The 21,119-nt window shown below is 41.8% G+C and overlaps 1 protein-coding gene across 1 annotated transcript in view; it reads left to right on the top strand.

Moving 5' to 3' along the window:
* Window positions 1-21,119, top strand: part of lekr1 (Leucine-, glutamate- and lysine-rich protein 1) — a 95,402-nt gene that overhangs the window by 48,236 nt on the left and 26,047 nt on the right. The window contains exons 5-7 of the mRNA XM_063493441.1: window positions 176-339; window positions 8,596-8,677; window positions 19,221-19,298. Coding sequence (XP_063349511.1) covers window positions 176-339; window positions 8,596-8,677; window positions 19,221-19,298 — 324 coding nt within the window. The remainder of the gene's footprint in view (window positions 1-175; window positions 340-8,595; window positions 8,678-19,220; window positions 19,299-21,119) is intronic.

Here is a 21,119-nt window from a genome sequence, read left to right as displayed (position 1 = left end):
CAGCGCCCATATCTTTATACAGGCCGCTCTATTTAGAGGTTCAGATATTATAACCAAATGTGTCAAAGCAATGAAGTATTGTCAATTCATTTTAGAAAAAATCAAAGGCTTTTCTGGAAATTGTAAAGTCTAAACTATTTCAAGCTGTCAGTTTGTGTGTGTTTGTGTGTTTCAGAGGTGCTTGTGTGAGGCAGCATCAGGCCCTGCGAGCTACTCTGTCTTTGCTCCGCTCCTCTGGCAGCGGGCTCACAGATGTACGGGGTTTCCTCAGCCAACTGACAAGGGCCTGGCAGGCCTTCAGGTCTCAGATAATGCAGCACAACACACAGGTGTACTCAGGTAATACAGACTGTCCATGCACACACACAACACACACACACACACACACACACACACACTAGTTCAAAGGAGTGTAAGAGAAACAAAGGTTTATATGTATGAGAGTCATTTACAGCACAGTAAAGCAGAGCATGTGTTTTTGTAGAGTGCTAAAGTGGACATGAAAGAGGCAGAAAGAGTTGAGCAAATAATCTCTCAACAGGAATAAATATTAGTTTAACTGTGCCGTGGACTCTTTTAGTTCTGAGAGCAGCTCCCACAATGAATGGATCGCAATATGTGTGCGTGTCTGTGTGTTTATAGTTAATACACAAACTCTAACAATCTTTAAAGAGAGGTTAGACAGGAAGAAATGTGTGTGCACGTCTTTATGGGTTCATGTGCCTAAAGTCTGTAAACCGATGAACCTCCTACGATAAAATTTAAATAGATGTAAGCAAGTGAAGCAAGACTGCAGGCAAGCATGTGTTTGTGCGTTTTGTGTGTGTTCTGCACTGACAGTAAATGCCTGAAGGAGAGTTAACCTCCGGCTCACCTCATGGGTGGGTCGTTTTCTCTGAGCTGCACGTTCCAAACAGCTGCGAAGTGTAAGCGTGTATGTGTGTGTTTATAGCGGAGAGAAAAAAGAGAGAAGGGGTTTGATGCAGGAAGTCAAAGAAAGTGGTCTACTGTCTGTATTGATGTCGTGTGAGTGTGTTTACTCAGTGACGTGTTCGTGAAAACAGCTGCTGCACGAACCAACGGATATAATAAACTACACACTGAAGAATGCACGCACTGAGACACAAACACCCCCATGTGGGCCCATATACACAGTACATATGTTCAATGAAAGCAAATCTTCTGTAAAACAAATATAGAAACCTAATGTCGACGAGGCATTCTGTATTTGTTTTTCTCATCTTTAAAACCAATTCGGCATCTGGGTTTCTGAATATACCAATGCTGCAATTTTATACTTTGTACACAGGCTTACAGACGGGCCAGCCCCGCCCAGGGAAACTTTGATTGCTAGGCAAAGAAATGCGTATTTACTAGCTGGTTTCTGGAGGTTGTTGAATGTAATCATGTGAAATCAGCTGCAAAGAAGGTGCTGCTCCAAAAACTTCCTTGTGTTTGTTTTGGTCGAAAGCATATTACTGCATAGTCCGCAATAGTTTGGATGGAAGTTTGGATGGAAGACGCCAACTTGAAAATTAGCCACCAAGCAGTAGAGTGAAACTACTACATTTGCCTTCAAAGTAAAGTTGCTCCTTTTGAAACGTGTTGGTTGCCTTTTACTTTAAAGGCAAACATTCATCCACTTCAGGGCCACTTTTCATAGTTTCACTACTGCTTGGCGAGAAGTGTGTTCTTCTACAAAAAGTACGAGCAGCCTGCTAGTAAAGCAGGAAGCGCTGTATACCACTTTAAAAGCAATTTACAGCACATAGTGACTGCCAGCAATTCCAGCAACTACTCCCTTCCCTCACCCCCAACCAATGATAGCAGATGGCTCCCCCTCCCTGAGTCTTGTACTGCCGGATGGTTCTTCCTGTAAAAAGGGAGGTTTTTCTTCCCACTGTCACCAAGTGCTTTCTCATAAGGGGTCATCTGATTGTTGGTGTTTTCTCTTAACTTATCAAATAAAGTGGCTTGAGGCAACTGTTGTGGTGATTTGGTGCTATATAAATAAAACTGAATTGAAAGTAGTTGCTGTACCAGTAATTGGCAACACTATTTCTCCAAGCAGCCAGTAGTTGTCAGGGGATGCCCAACTGGTCTCTAGACCTGTATGACTGCGACTTCAGCAATCGATTTCACAGACAGCCAGCAACAAATCACCAACTGGTATGGGGGGGGTAGACATTTTTCCTTAAAACCAACCTCGGGGGTTGCTGACTGGTCTTAAGGCCTGTGTGAATGGGGCCTAAAGCTGCAGTTTGTAGTCACCATGAGCCCCCTCTTACCTTACATAATCTAATCCTAATAGTTATACATATGCGTGTCGGTTCAGTTTAGTGACTAAAGTTCACCAGTTGCTGTATGTTTTGGTTTTGTGTAGTTTAAATTTAACACTAGTATTGTGTCTTTTGTGTCTTGTTACGAAAGCGCAAAATAGGTTACCATGCTGCACATTATAGTCAAGCTGATAATGTGCATAAGAAAGGCTTTTAACATCTTTGTCTGCAACGTTTGATTGACAAGCAAAAATCCCGTAATTATTCAGCTAGTTCCAAGAGCTGGCTCGTTCCAACAACCAGCTGGTTAATCAGTGACATGTTTTTAGCTCTACTGTGATACAATTACTGTAATTTCAAAACTGAACCACAAACCCTTTGCCAGTCACCTGAATGCGACTGCAAACTGATATGGGCGTTTGTCGGCTTTTAAACTGTGCTACTTGTCTGTCAGCATTCTGTGGTTAGCGCCGAACAGCAGACGAGCGGAGCAGGTGAGGTGGGGAAGAAGGAGCAGAGGGAAACATAAGGAGGTTGCCCAATGTGAATAGATAAATGTGGTTTATGGTTAGGTGGAGGAGATGAGGGAGGAGAAGCCTTGAGGGGTGTGGAATTTTACAGAGAAAGCAAGACAGAGACACACGGTGAGATTGGAGGAAGATGAAGACACGATTAATCCAAGTTTACTTTTGTGCAAATGTCAGCAGTTGACTTGTATGACTTGACAGTTAGAGGCGATGGACCCAGAGGTTTGAATGTGTGGGATTTTGGTGGAAACAGACTCGAGTGTCATGTGACTAAGCGTGACTAAAGCCACACAAATGTGCGTGCGTGCTTGTGAGCATGTGTGCGGGTGTGTGTGACCGATCCGTGAACCACATATATCTGCCAACACCGTGGGCCATCCCAACACTCTATAGTATCTATTTCCCTGGGAGCCAACTTTCTACATGTGTGAGTTGATACTGATAGGAGGAATATAAAAACATCAAATATATGTTCACACGGTTTAGCAAATACTGCCCCCACATCTGTCTGTTTCCATTTCTCAGTCGCTCCAAAGCATTTTAATGTAAACATGGATAAGAATTGTATTAGCTTTAAAGGGTATAATCAGCTAAAAGTTTATGAATTCCTGTAGGGAGGTACTCAGGTATAGCTGGTTTCTAAAAGAGAACTGCAATGCAGTAATAAGCCGTTATTACTGAGCAATTTTCGCTTCATAGCACTTACTTTCTCTGAGAACGTGTAGTGCGTTCCTTGGTGTTCTAGTTAGGTAAAAATAATTTCGAGGTAGGAACAGTAAACTCCTTCAGGGGTCTGCTGTGCAGCACTTACATCAGATTTTTTCCCCTGAAGCTGCTGTGGTTCAGAAGGTGGCATGCTTTTATTATGCATAATAAACTAGGCAGACACTCAAAAATGCATGTGGTACACTTGAGAATGTGATGTTATAGTAATGTAGACTCCAGTGTGTAAAAATTTCAGTGTGTGCATGTGTAACTGTAAAGGTAGCTCCAATTTTGCAGGATCTTAATGTTGCCTTGGCTCCTGTAGTGTAGGTTACTGTAACCTAGCTACGTTATGGGAGTCGGCTAGAGTTATTAGTGGCGTTGCTTGTTTCAGTCCATCCACAGCTTTAGCCTTAGGCTGCAGCAGTTGCTGCATGTTTGCAAAAGCAGTTGTAAACTGCTGTTTATGTAAATCACATGTAAAAGATGTTGATGCTTTGCCAAAGATAATCTGTAGTTTGACACATCCTTCATGTGAACCCCCCCCCCCCCTTTTATCTCCCTCTGAAGGGAGCGGGCATGCAATCGGTTTCATTTGGTTGCTTGTCTGCCTGTTTGTTAGCAGTCGAGCATTTTAAGATATCATTTGTCAAATTGCTGATTTAATTTTGGTGAAAATCGCTTCCAGGTCAAGATCACACCAAATGTCTAAATCAGTTAAAACTTACTATATTACCCACATTTTTTATGGATTGTTTTCAAAGTTCACAACAATATACTCGGCCTTGGGAGACTAATTTCAAAAAACCATAATCAAGTAATATGTCATGTGGCATGGAGAGATCTGTGCAACGTGCATACGATGCCCTACGACCCACAAAGCAAACTGAAATCATCATATTGCCATAAAAACATCATAAATAAAACATTAAAGTTTTAATTTAGCCCCTGCACTCTCTCAGTGATTTACCACATCAGTTTGTTCTGCAGTTAGATTAGTCAGACTGTAGCTTTGTTTTTTGTCCTGTAACATATTTTTTCCCTCCATGGAGTAAATCTTATTCTTGGTGTTTTTAGAGTGCTTTGAGTTCATAGCGTTGTGTTTGTGGTCATAAGAGTTCTTATATTTTCTGGATTGACTTTCTGATCTCCCCTGGTATAGGGTTTGAATTATTTGCAGAGCTGTACTCACTCAAAGAAAATCTTGGTCAGCTGAAATGTCCCAACAGTTCAACCAATGCGTTTTTCACAGGGAGGCGTTACCTCAACATTAAAGCTACCGCAGTGTGTGGTGCGCACTCTACCTCCAAGCCATATTACAGCAAATGAACAATAATTAGGCATAAAAAGCCAGTATACGCTCACTGAATGATTTGACCTCATCACTTTATACTTAAATATTAGCAGCAGACTCCGAAGTGACCCGTGTCCATCTGCCAATATTGATGCAATTTTCTGAAATTAGAAACATATCAGCTGTTGATCTGAACAGGACAGTTGAGCGTAATGTTAACAGGCCTCATGTCCCAGGGGGGAAAACAAAATCATGATATCATCTTTCCATTTAAATCAGAAGAGGCTTCAGATCCATCTTGGTCTAAGCTGCTGCTGCTCACAGAAGCTGGAGCTGGTGAAGCTGGAGCTGGATGCAAATGTCATCTAAACCTATAATTAAACCAAACATATTGACATATGCCAATTCCATCGTGTTGACACTCAAGCCTCAAGCCCTAAACACAGCCTAACAAAGACAAGTTAGTTCACTGCTCTTGGATGCTCTTCCTTGTTGGTTGTCGAGCTGTTATATGCAAACCGCCGCAAAGTTTCCAGTTGACTACTTGGCCATCTTACTTAACAGAATGGAGCCACATTAACGACCTCTTTGACATTGTTGTTTGCAGCCAAGCAAATGTCGAGAACACATAAACACTAAATACACTGGACCTGGCAGTTTGCGTTAGGGTTGGGCGAGTCCAAAGTTGCTGAGGACTGTGGAGTTCTCACATGTTGTCTCGTCCTCCCTTTGCCAAAAATAACAAATCAGTCGTGAATGGCTATTGATCTAGTGCTTTTCTCCCTATAAACAAAACATCAATGATCGTCCAATCTGGAATGATGTGGTCAGATGAGAACATATCAACCAAACAATCGATCCAGCCCAACATAACTGGTCAATATGTCAAAGGGAAGAAGTTGTTTATTAAAGTATTGGCACTCAAAAGCAGTCATGTACTGCTCTGTGGTGTATTACAGAGTAAATAAAATGTTCTGTGACTGCAGCACAGCACAAAGTACTACCCCAGTGACAATACCGCGAGGCTGTTCTAAAATGTCTGTGGCCAGCTGCTAGTAAGTTGCTGTAATTTTTACAGCCACCTTGTTACACTGTGTGTGTCTTTTTGTTAGCAGCGAGGACACAATAGAAGGGCTGCGGAGAAAGTCAGACCAGCTGGTTCGCTGTCATCGCAAAACCTTTCTGCTCCATCAAGTATTTATACAGCTATTGCTGTGTGGACACGACTGCTGCTGCAGTGTTTATTTGCGAGTCTTTCTGTGCGAGCCTTTTGCCGGGGCTCGTGTTTCTGTGTGTTCGCGGCTTTTCACGCACGCACTGCTTGCCTTTGCTGTGTGTGTGCGCGCACGAGTCCTTCTGAGCGTGTAGCTGTGCTGCTTTACCCTGGCAGACCTTGTCATGTCACAGTGACCAGAAAGCAATTATCGGTGTATTGCCAGTTGGAGAAGGACCTCCTACACTCCCCTTTTCCTGCTGAAAGAGCGAGCGAAAGAAAGGGGGTATGGAAGTTAGAGCCAAGATAAGAAACAAAGAGAAAAGGGTGAGAGGGAGAAAACTGAGGCACAGAAAGAGAGGAAGCTGGATGAAAAAAAAAGACTGAGAGAAGAGAGACAGTGAAGGGAAGAGTGAAAAGAGAGAAAACAAGAGAGGGAGAGAGCAAAGAAAACAAAGACGCGGAGCAGGAGAATGTCAGGCTGACATTGCTGGATCGGTTTGAGAGCTCTCCAGGCCTGCAGCCACGATGCCCTGCCGTAACAACGCATTATGTGGCAACGCAACAAAAATGCTATAAAGCTCCACTTCTCCGCCATGATTTCAAAACATCATAAATAACTTGAACTCAATTATGTTTCTACACATTTCTTCACACTGCAGCAGTTATTACAACCTGCAGGAGTTGCTTTTTCATTTTTAAATTTTTGAATATGTAGTACTTATGTAATGTAATACTAAATTTCCTAATATTAAATTAGGTTTGCTTTAAAGGTGACTCTCATTGTTAACAATAAATAGCCACATACCACAAAAGAAGTAACAATATAAGCTTTTTTTTTATCATAGTTATCTGACAAATATTACAATTCATGTTTCTAGACAACCATAAAATTTCAGTTTATGCTTTTATTTCCACTGGGATTGATTATTGCAGAGCCACAGAACCTAACAGTAGTTCATGCTAATAGTCCTCAGGGTTTAACTTGGTGAATAAAGCATTAAAAATCTACAGTTAAGTCCCAAAGTTTTTTTACAGTAACACTTCTTTTTGTAGTTTTGGGCTCAGAATAAATGGACAATTGACTGACAAGCAGTTTGTATTAGTTTAGACAACCTAACGTTATTTTTAATATAAAGATCATTTTTGACAGTTTTATTGAAGTCTTTTACAGTCAATTACTGCTTAAAGTCTTGAACTCATGATCACCAAATGCTGTGTTTCCTCCCTTGAGATGCTCTGCCAGGCCTTTACTTCAGCCGCCTCCAGTTACTGCTTGTTTGGGTGTCTCTCTGCGTTCAGTTTTGTCTTCGGTAATTCAAAAACATGCGCTATCGGGAGATAAAATGACTGACTTGGCCAATGAAGAATATCCCGTCTTTGCCTCGAGAAATTCTCGGGTTGCTTTTGTGGCACGCTTTGGATCATTATCCATTTGCACCGTGAAACTGAGTCTGATCAGTTTTGTAGTATTTCTCTGAATATGAGCTGAATATGAGTATAGCTCTATACACTTTACAGTTCATCCTGCTGCTTCTATCAGCAGAACCATCATCGATAAACACCGGTGGCCCACTTCCACTGGCAGCTGTACATGCCCGTGCTTGCTGATTATGCAATTTATGATTGCAAGCCTTTGTCATTTTATACATATTTAGCTGAAGACGAGGGCTGGTATGCAAATATTTACACTTATGACAGCTACATGCACAGGGTTTTTCCAGTGAAAACAGTGGCATGTTATTCACTATTCAGACTCGAAGCATTAGTGCTTTTCTCTTGCATGAGAGCCAATCTTGCATGGAGAAAGAAAGTCCAGCGCTGCAGTGTTACAAGCTGTTGGCCTGACATAAAGTCTAAATATCTCAGTCAGCCATTTCCTCCATGTCCGTTTTTAATACATGTATTCAGTGGCCTGGAAACCTGCAGAATAATGATTCCCCCCCATACCTGTGCAGCACACATCTAGATTAAGCCTTTGTTTAAAGATCCTTTCAAGATTCACGTTTCTCTGCTATTTTATTCTTGTTTTATTTTTTTAATCTAGTGATTTGGTTTTGTCTACATGCTGTATCGAACCACCAAGGATGCAGTGAAGGAAAGAAGCAGCAGCAATACAGCAGCTACTTTGCGTCAGACACACAACAACACAGGCTACCCTACCGTCTCACTGTTTCACCTCCCGAGTCCCAGCTTTCCTGTCAACACATTCCCGTCCTTCGGCTCTCCCTCTCTTCCTCGTGTTCAGCTCATGTCTATGACTTTTTATTTTAACCAACCCTCGTGTATTTCTCACATCAGCTCTTGTTTATGATACACTACAAGCTTTATTTTGTGTTCTTCCTCCTCCACTTGTGTTTTTTCCTCATTATTACAAATGTCACATTTGCACAGTGTTTTATTTGATGTGAGCCGTCCTCCTTTGCCCAAGTCCAATGAACCATCTGATAGAAAACACGGCCCACTCCGTCGCTCTCATATACCTCCGGATTGTTTTTATGCAGGATGACTTTTGTAAGCTTTTACCGCATCTTCATCGGATGAAGTAAGCGTTTGTGTGTCTGTCTGTGTAAACAGCACTGAGTGAGGAGTTGAAGAATTCCAGCGTGGCGCTTCAGAACATGAGAGAAGAGAAAGAGTGCCTAAGTCAGCAGCTGATGTAAGTGTCTGCAGTATGTGGTAAAACAAACAAAACACACACACACACACGTACGCAAACACGTGCACCGATGTGGACGCAGGTGATCCGTGGTATTTGAAATATGCCGGGTAAAGAGCAGGTCACTGCAAGGCTTTTACTCTACACATAACTTCCCTCAGCCAAGTGCAGCCTCACTGACTCCACCCAGACCAGGAAATGCTCACTCTCTGCATACCAGGCTTGTCAGGTTGCAACACCAGAGGATTTTACTGTAAAGACTAAAACAAAGGTCTGCTCAGAGGTTAAATACACGATATGTAGAAAATAGCTTTCTCAGGAGTGACTGTTTTTTTTGTTTTTTGTAGTCCATCCAGATCCTGGGTGTTGGTGTTTTATTTTAGTAACACAATCCATAGACATCTTTGACACAATGCTGTAGTTGTTACATTCTGACACTTTAAAATATGTCATATTGTGCATTTTATTTTATTTTTTTATCGCCATCACATATTTCTGTCTGTTTGCATACACCTACCTCAATTCCTCCACTTTCCTTTTGGGAAGCACTTTATTAATTGTGACTGTAGTTTTTAGTTTGTCTTTTTTTAATAAATAAAAAAAATGCAACATTTTAATCAGACAAATAGCTAAAGCTGTACGTAATGTTATTATGTGGTGCTGTTGGAGGAGCTTTTTGATGAGCAGATGAGAACGAGTTGTGATTTTATGACTCAGGATGATAGTTGGCTCATATGCCTCTTTAGGCTTTCAAAAGTTGTTTTCTTTAAGGTGGATGAGGAACTGGGTCCAAATGTGCCAAACCCAGAGAAACTATGCAGTTCCTGCCAGTCTTCAGGTTTTGACAACTCTTGGGTTTATTGCTCTTCAGAGGAGTGTGAGTAGGATTGTTAATTTAGGTGAGATATATCATGTTCATCATTTTACAGACAAAGTAAAGCAATTTATTGCATTCGCGTTGTAAAAAAGAGCACCTCGGGATGATAAAATAGTGTTTATAACATGACAGCAAAGTCATTTTGTCAGGGTGGAAATCTTTTGTGGTGCTCAAATAGTTTTGAGAAATAAAGCATCAGCTTAACCCACATAGCAAAATTGGTATGGCCCGGATCTGGCCCACATACCGCAAAGAATAACGGCCCTTTGGTGGCCCAGATCAGGCCTACACATGGGCCAGCAGTGCGTCTGCAACTGGCCTTGTGCCAGAACAGTTTCAGCTCTGGCCCCGGATGTCAGCCTAATGTGTACCTTAATCAAGCCATGTAATAACAACATGTGCCAGAACATAACGAAACTCTGTTCAGACAGTGAATGGACTGATTTTTATATAGCGCTTTTCTACTCTCAAAGTGCTCTATACAACATGCATACATTCACCCAGTCACACACTTTCTCTAAACTGAGTACTTCCTAACTACATTCATGCACATTCACACTCTTGACATGCAGACTGGAGGGATCGAACCACTAACCTTCTAATCAGTAGGTGACCTGCTCTACCTCCTGAGCTACAGCCACCCACTGGCAAAGATGAGTAAATCCTCACTAGGTTTCGGATAAAGTGTACACTCACAAACCTGTCAAACCTGCATTTGAAACATTGGCTACCATAGCAGTATAGTATTGCAACATGGCATTTGGGTCTTCTAACTAAAATATGAAAATAGGGACATAAATAGTGCCATCATTGCCAGACCTGGCCCACATCTGGTTGACATACACCCTGCCATGACACCAGTCAGTCAGAAGTGCCAACTTGATGCCGGATCTGGGGAAGAATAGTTTTCTATGGGCCTGGGCCACATAAACCAAACCATAATCGGGCCAGATATGGCATGCCATCACAGAGACAGTGCCATCTATGCCAGGCCTGGCCCATATCTGGATGACATACCACTTACCATGCCAGAAGTCAGCCAGCAGTGCCGGCTTGATACCAGATCTGGGCCAGACCTGCTTGCTATGTGGGAACTGAAGGATTGTGAATAGCTGTGGTTGTTATATTGTGCGTTGGTTCAATTGATGTTCCTAACGAAAGGTGGCTGTGTTTACAAGCATCTAAGTCTAGATTATGAAATCAGGTAGAAAAGGTGTGCCCGAGTTTTTTTGTTTGGCATCTTTTCCAGTTATATCAGGCAAAACATTTTCCCGCTCCGTTAATTCTGTTGCAGTGTTATGAATGATATCTGTCTGCGATTTCCATAAAGCTGCCCGTGTGTGGTGGAGAGCGGTACAGACCTGCAGCAGCATGTTTTCCTTTTGCAGATTCACCTGTGCTTCTGGGATCATGTTCAATAAAATCTTGTATAAGAACCTCCTCGCCTCCCTGAGAGCACTGGAAATGGGTCATGGAAGGGGCTTTCTTTCAGTGTGACAGAAACCAGAGACATCCCAACAAGGCAACAAAGGAGTGGCTAAAGAAGAAGCACGTAAGGTCATGGAGTGGCCTAGCCAGTCTCCTGACCTCAGTCCTATAGAAGATCTGTGGAGGGAGTTGAAGATTTCAGTTGTCAGCCAAGAAACCTAAAGGTTTTAGAGAGTTTCTGTGAGGAGTGGGCTAAAAGATGTGTGCAAACCTGGAGACCAACTACAAGAAACATCTTATCGCTGTGCTCGTCAACAAGGGTTTCTCCACCAAGGATGAAGTCATGTTTTGCTTTGAGAACAATACTTATTTCACACAATAATATGGAAATTTATAACATTTATATAATGCGTTTTTCTGGATTTTTGGTTAATATTGTGTCTCTCTCTATTACATTGAAAGTAAAATTATAGATTAACAGTAGAGGAGCTTGTTTCAGACAGGGGCTAGACTGAGGGGCTGGGACCAGTGTGGGAGAAATAAGGATTATTTTGAACTATAAATCTTGCAAAGCAACTCTCCAAAGTCCCAGGATATGGCACTAAAAACGAGCACAATATGTCTGCTTTAATTACATGTTTTATTAAAATTCAGTCTGTTTACTAAAACGACCAGTCCACCGAATTTCACCTTGGCTAATGTTTTCCTGCTCATGAGTATTTAGCTCTTGGATAAAGGAACAGTTGCCGGCCATCTTGCTGTCGTCAGGGTTTCCACTTCTGCCACTGAGTTGACAGCCTCAGTCATTCTGTTGCTGTTTATTCGTGTTTGTTCTGTTCGTGATTCCAGATCTGAGATAACCATGTTTCAGTTTCACATTCAGCGAAATGGCACTTCTTCTTTGCAGGTGTATTATTGCCATGTTTGACAAGTTCTGCCATAAGCCACAGGTGTATAAATAGAACATACACACATCCAGCTGTGTAAATTGGACAACAAAAAGAAACATTTGCATCCCTTTGTAAAACTTCACAGAGCATTTTGCTTCCTGCCTTTAGCCTTAAAGATAAAGATACGCAACAAAATGGAGCAGGATGTTCGGTTAAAATGAAGAATTTCTCAAACCCTCATTAGTCCCACGAGGATGTGTTCAGGAACATTGGTGATTCTCAGTCTTTTTCTTCCCAGCAGGAGGATGACATTTATTGCTGTGGTAAAATGTCTTTTTACAGCTGTTTGATAAGCTGTGACTTGGCAGCGACATTTCATCAAGCATGAATAGTGTTTTCACATGCACACTTTAACTGCTCACTGCAGGTCAAATTTTCCCATCCATTACCTTTTTTAACCCTCGAAAAATTATTCACTAATGTTTCTTCTTTTTCCCGTTGTGACAAAAATCCGTTCTGTGTTTTTGGGGCATGTTTGTGCTGCTGTCTTCAGTTACACAAGCTTATCAGGTGGGTGGTGGAGTGGAATTCATGTGTGTGCTCATTTCTTTACATTTCGCTAGCTCTTTAAAGCTCAAACCATGAAATAATTGCCATAAAATTCTGATTTTTCAATGGAGCGTTTAGTGAGGACTAGACTGTAAATGAGTGAAGAAGTAACCAAGATTTAAGTAACTCGATGAGGCTTGATAAGAGGCTTTCAGAATTGGAAACTTGATTCTGGAAGGTCTTCTGTCTTAAACAATTGGTTAGATTAGCTTTGTTGCAGAGGCATTGTATCAAGATACCAAAATGTCAGAAAAAATACCACCCACGACAAAGAGATCACCCCAGTGTTCCTCAGTGTGATGATTTTGAAGCCCTCAGAAGAGCATTTCAGCGTTGTATCAAAGAAAAACAACACCTGGAGAAAAGGTTAAATAAACAATGCAAGAGGAGAAAACTCACGTGGAGGACGATCACAGAGAAATGCAGTGCAAACTCCAAAACATGGAGGCAATAAACCAAGAGACGCAGTGCAAGCTCCAAGATATGGAGAAAAAATGAGGGCCTGCGAGTGATGTTTAGTGAAGCGCTCCAGAGAAATACAAAACTGCTAAAAGAGAAAGAAGAGCAGGAAGCTAAATACAAAGACCTGCTGTTCAAGCTTCAAGAAAAACACAAAGAGATACAGTGCAAGCTCCAGAACAAGAAGAAAAAAAATGAAGGGCTTCAAGTGATATTTAATAAGGCGCTCCGAAGAACAACTGCTGAAAGACAAGGAACAATTGGAAGAAACACAAAGAGAAATGCAACATGTTCTCCAAGACTTCATGAAGAAAAATACAGAATTACCATTATTTTACAAAACAAAAAACAAAAACAATGAAATTGAGGATAAGAAACAAGAACAGGAGAAAAGATGCACAGAAATGCAGAGTAAAATCCAAGCAATGGTGAGCAAAAATACCAGTTTGAAAGGACTATATAACAAAGCACAGTACATAAACACTGAAATGCAAGAGGAGAAGTGACGACAAGAGAAAAAACATAAACTATCCAGTCTACACTTCAAGAACTGCAGAGGAGACATCAAGAGTTGCTGGGCATCCAAGACAAAGTACAACAAACAAACCACGACATGCATGAGGAAAAGAAAGTTCAAGAAGAAAAATATAAAGAGCTGCAAGAGAAACAGTAAGAACTCCAAGAAAAGCATGAAAAAAATCACAAAGAATTAAAGGGCTGGAGAAAATTTGAGTTACAACACGAAGAAATTATTATTGAGATGACAAATATCCTAGCACAGAACAAAAGTCTACAGAAAAAGTGCCTGAAAAACAAGAAGCACTTCAGGTTTTCCAGAAGAAGGACTCTGCTGCTTCTTCACTTCATCCTGGACAAGAGTAACCTCATCTTCCTCCAACAGGGGCAAACTTTACAATAAATGATGCAAATAAATTCACTGTGCTTCAGGATTTATTCAATGCTAATCGAGTTTAGAAACATTACTGATGGTACTCAATGTAATATATGCAGAATGATTGAGATTGTGGAATTAATTCATAATTATTCTGTAGCATGTGGGTCTGTGAAACACGTATCATGTGCATAAGAAAACCCCAAACACACAAAAAGGAAGGATCATCTTCAGAAAGCCTGGAGAACTATTGCTCATCGCGGTTCAAGACTTTTGCACGGTACTGTACACAGCAGTGTGAATATAATTCAAGGTTAACATTCACTGATTTCACTGGTGCGTATTTAGAATTAAAAACCTGCTTAGATACTGGTCTCCAGTTACAAGTCTGTTTGCAATCAGTCGCAAAGAATATTATATTTCTTCAGTGAAACTGAAGAAAGCAAACAGTTTACTGTGGTGCACAAATAATAGTTTTCCTGTGTTTCTTTCCATGTCCGTGTCCTCTTCTCTTCGACTGCTTTTGCATGAAACAGGTCGTTCTCATTCTGTACTTTTGTGTTTTATTTTTAAGATAATTCCATCTGACCCGCTGCCCTCTTTCTTGCCATAAAAACTGCTCACACCTCTGCATGCTTGCATGTACCCAACCTTCATTTGACTTTGTGGCCACGCATGTGGAACGTGCACATCCATCTAACACAGGGATCAATGCAGAGACAGAGAGGACGGAGGGGAGGTTTGCAGTCTGACGCGACCTGACATATGGAGATACTATGCTACAGGGAGAATCAGCCTTAAGGCCATGTTGCATGATGAGTTAGGTGAGGAGGATCAGGCAAATATGTTCAAGCCTAAGACTTTATTGCATGACAAAGGGTGTGTATGGAGATGATGACAGAGAAACAGGGGCTGACATGTAGGTATCTGAGCAGTTCCTCACTGTTGTCAATTACAACGGTAGCTGTAGGCCAGTTTGGCACGCCAAGTGTCTGAACATGTTTTGTAAATTTGCTCGAATATTTATCAAAACTGGGTATATTTATTTTTGTATCTTGGTATCATATTTCCTGCTTTAATCTTTTTTTACCTGGAAACCAAATGAAGTGCTTCTCGAATAAAAGTACAAAGTGCATTAAGTGTAATATTGAGTAAATGTTAAGTCAGTTAATTCAGGAATGATTTTGTTAGTCTTGATAAAAATTCATCTTGCTTTACTTAAAAAAGTGCCAAAGTTTTTTAAGTAACCCAAACAAATTAAATTCATTCCTAAATAATGTTATTATTACAAATCTGCCAATTTTGTTATTAAGTAAGTAAGTATTATAAGAAAGTGCAATAGAGAATATTTTTCTGTTTTATTAACAACTCATCCCGATGCATAAATATAACAGCTGATTTTAACTGCTGTGTGGTTTGCATGTTCTAAACAAGTTGTTAAACACTGCATGGGTGTGCCACAGATTTGTGCTCCACTTGAACGAATGTCCCTGGTTAGAAAAAGCAATGAGCACAAGGGAGTGATTACTCTGTTTCGTGTGTGGCAGACACTCAGCCGAGGTCCAGACTGAGGTCCAGATGGGACGTCTGAGTCGACCCTCGTTTCGCTGTCCGCTTGACGCTGACTAAAATGCCCACAGTCGCTGTTTTGTGGGAGTTTATGGGCGTCTCTGTGCATCCTGAATCCTTTTAGTCTCAACTTGTATCTTCACGTCTCCAGAGCATGTTGGACCCTCGATTCACTCTTGATATTTAAGAGCAAAAAAAAAATAAAAATCTGTGCGTAAAAGCCATCGCCATGACAACTCCCCAACCTTGACGCACACCTCAATCAGACATCCACACCTGTTGTGCTTCTGTGGCACTATCTGGTTGCTTTGGAAACACACATATCTGAGGACAGTCCACAGCTGTGGAATTTTTTTGATCCTGCTGTGCATTCTGACCAGCCAAGGGCAGCTTGTTCTCTCATTTACAAACAAAGTGACTTACAGACTTTTTAGGATATTTTTACAACCTTCCTTTCATCCAAAAATAACGCTAATTTATAATACACTGTGCATGCAAACTCTGCTCCTTGTGTGGATTAACTTTTATTAATCTGATTTACGACTCACGCTACTGGCTATGTATCATCTGTCAGCATTTGTCAGTGCATCACAGAGAGCTTCACAAACCTCCGCCTGTAACTCTGGATGACTCGTTTGGAAGAGGTGTTGGGAAGAGTCCTGCTGCTTTCTGATTGGCAGGAGACACCGAGCTCGTCCTTTCATCAGAGGACGAACACATGGATCATCCAACGCAGACGCAGGCCCGGTTAAAAGGATGGATTAGTTGGAAGAGAGGGTTAGATGAAAGATGGGATAGGACGCACGGAGCACGAGAGGAAAGATGAAAGAGTGGTTGGTGAAATGAGTGAAGGTCAAGAGAGAAAGAGCAAAGGATTGATGTGATTGATGTGAAACAGCTTGTTTTCATAAGGATGATGCACGCTGGCTGCCCTGTGTATGTGTGTGCCTCCATGTGTGTGCATTAAAGCCAGTGTGTGTGCATTATGTCACATGTCTGTGTGGTTATTGGCAGTAGTATAGCGACTGCTCTCAGGATGCCCCGTTTCCCACGAGTTCTTTGTGTCCATGACACAGAAACAGATTTTTTTCTGTCTTTTTTTTCCACCCTCACCACACTCTGCTGTTTACCTCATGCTAGATAAAAATCAGCCACAGCCCTTTGAGAAAGAAGACTTTTTTTTCTTTCCTCTTCCCTTTTCAAATTCAAAAGAAATCTCACTCTTTTGTAAGCACGCACCACAAAAATAAATGCATTTCCCTAACGTTGCAAGTGTCTGCTTTCCTGTGACTGGTTGCCAAGAACAACACCACTCTGAGTCAGCATTTCAGTTTTGGTGTTGCGATTCACCACATCCTCCACTGACTGCCACCTGTCCTGCTTCAGGCCCGATCGGCAGCAAACCATGCGCAGTTTTCGTCACTCCAATGTTTTCCTCGTCTGCTTCACTTTTACGAGGCGTTCCTGAACTGTGTGACACATCTAATTACGTAGGGAAAAAAATGTGGCCACGAAGGACGGGCAAAGATTAATGTGATTCCTTTTACCATCAGTCATCCAGCTGAAGCCTGCAAACATGTGACGGCTCTGATGTGAATGCTACGTGCCGTCAGGCTGTGATTGTGCATGCCACATCTGCTGTGGTTACCTTGATTAAATCTTGCACAACCAGGAAGCTTTTTCACCTCGTTTTAAGTTCGTGCAGGGTTTACCAATAGCGACATAACTCGGTCCACTCAGTGGGAAAGACAATTAAGGGATTTTGTTGTTTTTATTCTGAACCCACGTCCCCTCCCCTGGAGGAACTTTCCTGGAACCCTCATGTTGTGATTGTAACCTGCTTCTGACACATCTACTGATAATATGTGATAATAGATTCTTCTGAGTCTGACTTTGTTTCCATGTGCACACTGTGTGCACCACATGCCTGTAGCCACAAATGTGCCCAAAGTCCTCCAGCGCTCTCACGGAGCACTGTGCACTTGACTGCACTTTGAAGCCTGCAAAGTCACAAAGAAAACACCACCAACCACCGTTTTACTTTGTCTTACTCTCTCTCTCTCACTCTCTCAGTCATCCTTCTCTCCCTTTAAGGCCCTTTTCACCTCAGAGGAAAAAGAGTCAGGAAAAGGAGACCGGGAGATAAAGAATAGAAAGAACGGAAACAGCAGTTGAGAGTAAGATATTGTGAGATAGATATCATGAAGATATCATGTCATCTCTGACCTTGAAAACACAAAGGGAGGGAGGGAGGGAGGGAGAGAGGGACAAGGCATAGTGGTTTGTAAAGTATGAATTGTATTATGCTGTAGCTGAACAGAAAGAATGCAGGAGGTCTGTTCCAAATCATCGGTAGATGCCCGGGAGGAAAAGAAGGTTAAGAAAAAAAAAAGAGCAAGCGAGAGAGAGAATGGGATGGAGATGTGTGTGTGTGATAGAAGGTACAAAGAGAGGGAGGCTGATAACTGGAGCCAGACAGCTGCGAGTGTTACTCTCATTATGTGTCTGTATTTGTGCTTCTGTCTGTGACTAACGTTCGCATACTTTCACTGACTGCTATCACATTCACACGTTACGTGTCACCCTGAACTCATCTCTCCGGCATGGATTTAATGTGGTTGTCTGGCATTAGCTGCCATTACTGTGTTGCCTTTTCTTTTTTTTCTTTTTTTTTTATAGTTTTAGACGTACACCTCAGGGGGAAAGCTGCCATTTTTGCAGGGTCAGAGCTGTTAGTCCCCAAGCATTGGCTTGACAAATAATCGGAAAGGTCAGGCTAAAGCCACACTTTTAAAACTTTGCTGAAATTACAGTTGGTTTAGGCCTGCGCATTCTGATTCAGGTGTTTGTGCGAAGCATTTAGACATATTTCATGTTGCTTTTAGAGCTTGTACTGTTACTAAAAAGCAGTCAAATCTCTCATGAAATGCAGATTACAGAAATTATAGAGTGAGGAGCTGCTCTGGCTGTGAATCCACTTTTGTTGAAATGTACAAATAATTCCAAAGTGTTTGTCAGGGGAAAAAAAAACAAAATCTGTCTGACTGGAAGTGAAAACAGGCCGTCTCCCTCTGAGCTCAGACATGCAGGCCTTCTCAGTCTATATCCCCGTTGCGTGTGTTTGCAAGGTCACAGGGCTAGACGGCCGAAAACATACTGGCACGCACACATACACACAAACACATTAACTGATCATGCCGCCAGAGAGGGGATTAGACTGAGAAGCCGGCAGGGTTAGGGGGGTTAGGGGGGTTAGAGTAAAGTATGTGTGTGTCTGTGTATGTGTATGCACGGAAGGTAGGAGTATCACACACTGTCATGGCACGCACTATTAGAATTAAAACCGATTTACTTTCTCGAGAAGAGGCAGCAGCTGCTCATAGAACAAGAGGTGATCTAAAAAACACCATCTAAATTTTTTTTTACAATAGAATCTCAACAAAGCAACTCAATTTAGTTGCAAACTGACAGACAGCAGCACTTTTTTGAGCTCGAAGAGTTACAGTATTCTTGAACTTTTGCTGATCCCAGAGGGAGGATTCATTGTTAAGCTTGGCTTCTTCCACATGGAGATTCAAGTCAAGGAGTGCGCAGAATAGCAGCTGTATTGATTTGGCATCTTGCTCAAGTACTCTACAGTGACACTCGAGATTGTAAAAAACATACCCAGGGAATATGGATTTCCTTCTGGCTGAATGTGAACTGTGGGTATGGGAGTTAATGCTTGCTATATTAGATCTATGCTCATAAATTGGTCATAAATGTATTTACTCAACAAATGGTTTAAATGATCACCTGTGCCATGTGCTTTTTGTCCAGGGAGCAGAAGAGACGGAGTGAGGAGCAGCTGTCCCAGCTAGAAGACTCTGAAAAGGAACACAGAGGAAAGCTTCTCAGGTTTGCTCCTCTTTCTGTTTCTCCACGCTCCGTGCCGATAAATTCTCAGTCACTCCAACTTTCCCACAACCACAACTCTCATCCCACTCATTCTTCCCCAATTATTCTCTTCCTGTGCTCCATCTCCTTCCTCCCAAAGAGAGGTGGCTGTATAACTGTTGGCTCTTGGATCATTTGTGGAGATCTTAGGCTCCATAAAGTGCCGGCAACACAGCCAAAGCTCGTGTGAGGCTGGCACTACAGATGGAAGCACTTCTTAGCTGGCGTGGAATCACGTTTCACACACACACACGCATCCGTAGACATACTGTACTGTAGCTATGCCGAGGTAAAACGGTAGTCCGTCACACTAACACACAGGCAGACACATGTGTGTCACACTCACACAACCCACATGTGTATACCCACAAGGCCTCTCATCTTTCCATGCAGGCGATAAATGTAGGGTGTGTATTTTTTTCACATGGTATTTGCTGGTATTCCCGTTCTAAGATGCTGGCAGCCTGATGCGTTCAATTACACCGTCGATTTATTTCCCCTCCCACACTGAAGCCTCTGATCTAACCCTCTGGCTCCTATACGGCTCAACATAAAGCGGCGCTCCGCTGGGGGAGGTGGAAGCTATTTTAGAAGGATGAGAGATTGAAGAAACATCCCCCCATACCTGAAAATGTAACAGGAGACAGCAATTTACTAAACTGGCCAAAAAATGGAGACCATAGGTACCAAAAGACAATGTTTATCTGGTCAAAACACTTTGGCTTCTGCAGGGAAACCGATGAGTGCATGCTTTCTAACGCTGCAGGTACTGATTTCGAAATTGAACTTCAATCTGTGAATCTGTCCAGTTACGCTTGCTTCAGGTGGTTTGAAATAGGTTTATTTCAATGTCCCTGCAATTTTCTTTAATATGTTCCTTTAAAGCAGATAAAAGCGAGAACAGACAAGAGAATCCATATCTTTCTGTGTTTGACACCACTTTAGAGCTCTGTTTCTCTTTGTCAACCCATCTCATTCTCTGTTTTCTCAAAAACACTTGATCCTGCTTGTCTGCCTCCTAATAAAGCATTGAGACCTATGACCAACGTAGATAATGCACCTGCCCATTCATTATTTTTCTCCTGTGTTTTTTCATGAATGAACAGTCAAGTAAATTTGGTACTCTGGACCAGAGATGGATACGGTAATCTGATTACTTTTTCAAGTAACCAGTAAAGCAATGGATTACTGTTGCAAAAAAGTAATTAGATTACTGTTACTCTCCCGTAAGCATGCTGCGTTACTGCGTTGCTAAACCGTGATTTTGTTTGTGAGAATGTCTCATGACAATGACGTACGAGCGTGCGACGTCCGTGGCAGCAACAGACGTGTGTAGAACAACAATGGATAATCTGGAGTGTGGGAGAGAGAACGGCCATGCAGTGCTTAAAGCGTGAAAGTACTGACATTACTCTGAGTTTGATTCTGTGAAAGGTGACAAAAGCATTAGTGTCTGCTTTTTAACTGTGTGCGGGAAGAAAACTTCTTTTTACAGCGAAAAATTTAACTTCAAATCTGAGCGAGCACCGAGCACGCTGCTACGGGAATGTGAAATTCACAGAGAGACACCCGGATTCCCTCACTGACATGACCGCTCCTGCTAAACAGGTGAAGATAGATTTAACAGCGACAGGACTTAGTGCTGTTGAATCTTTGATTTTATTTATTTTTTGCTGTGTTTTACTTGCATCTATTTGAAAGAGCGAGTGTAAACACAAAAAAGTATTTTATTTTATATGCTGGAGTATGCAGAAAATAGGTTTAAATGGTAAACAAATTTCC

This window comes from Pelmatolapia mariae, linkage group LG14 (assembly GCF_036321145.2).
Source record: "Pelmatolapia mariae isolate MD_Pm_ZW linkage group LG14, Pm_UMD_F_2, whole genome shotgun sequence".
Taxonomy (NCBI): Eukaryota; Metazoa; Chordata; class Actinopteri; order Cichliformes; family Cichlidae; genus Pelmatolapia; species Pelmatolapia mariae.
The sequence above is the reverse complement of the archived record's forward strand: the minus strand, read 5'-3'. Positions and strand labels throughout refer to the sequence as shown.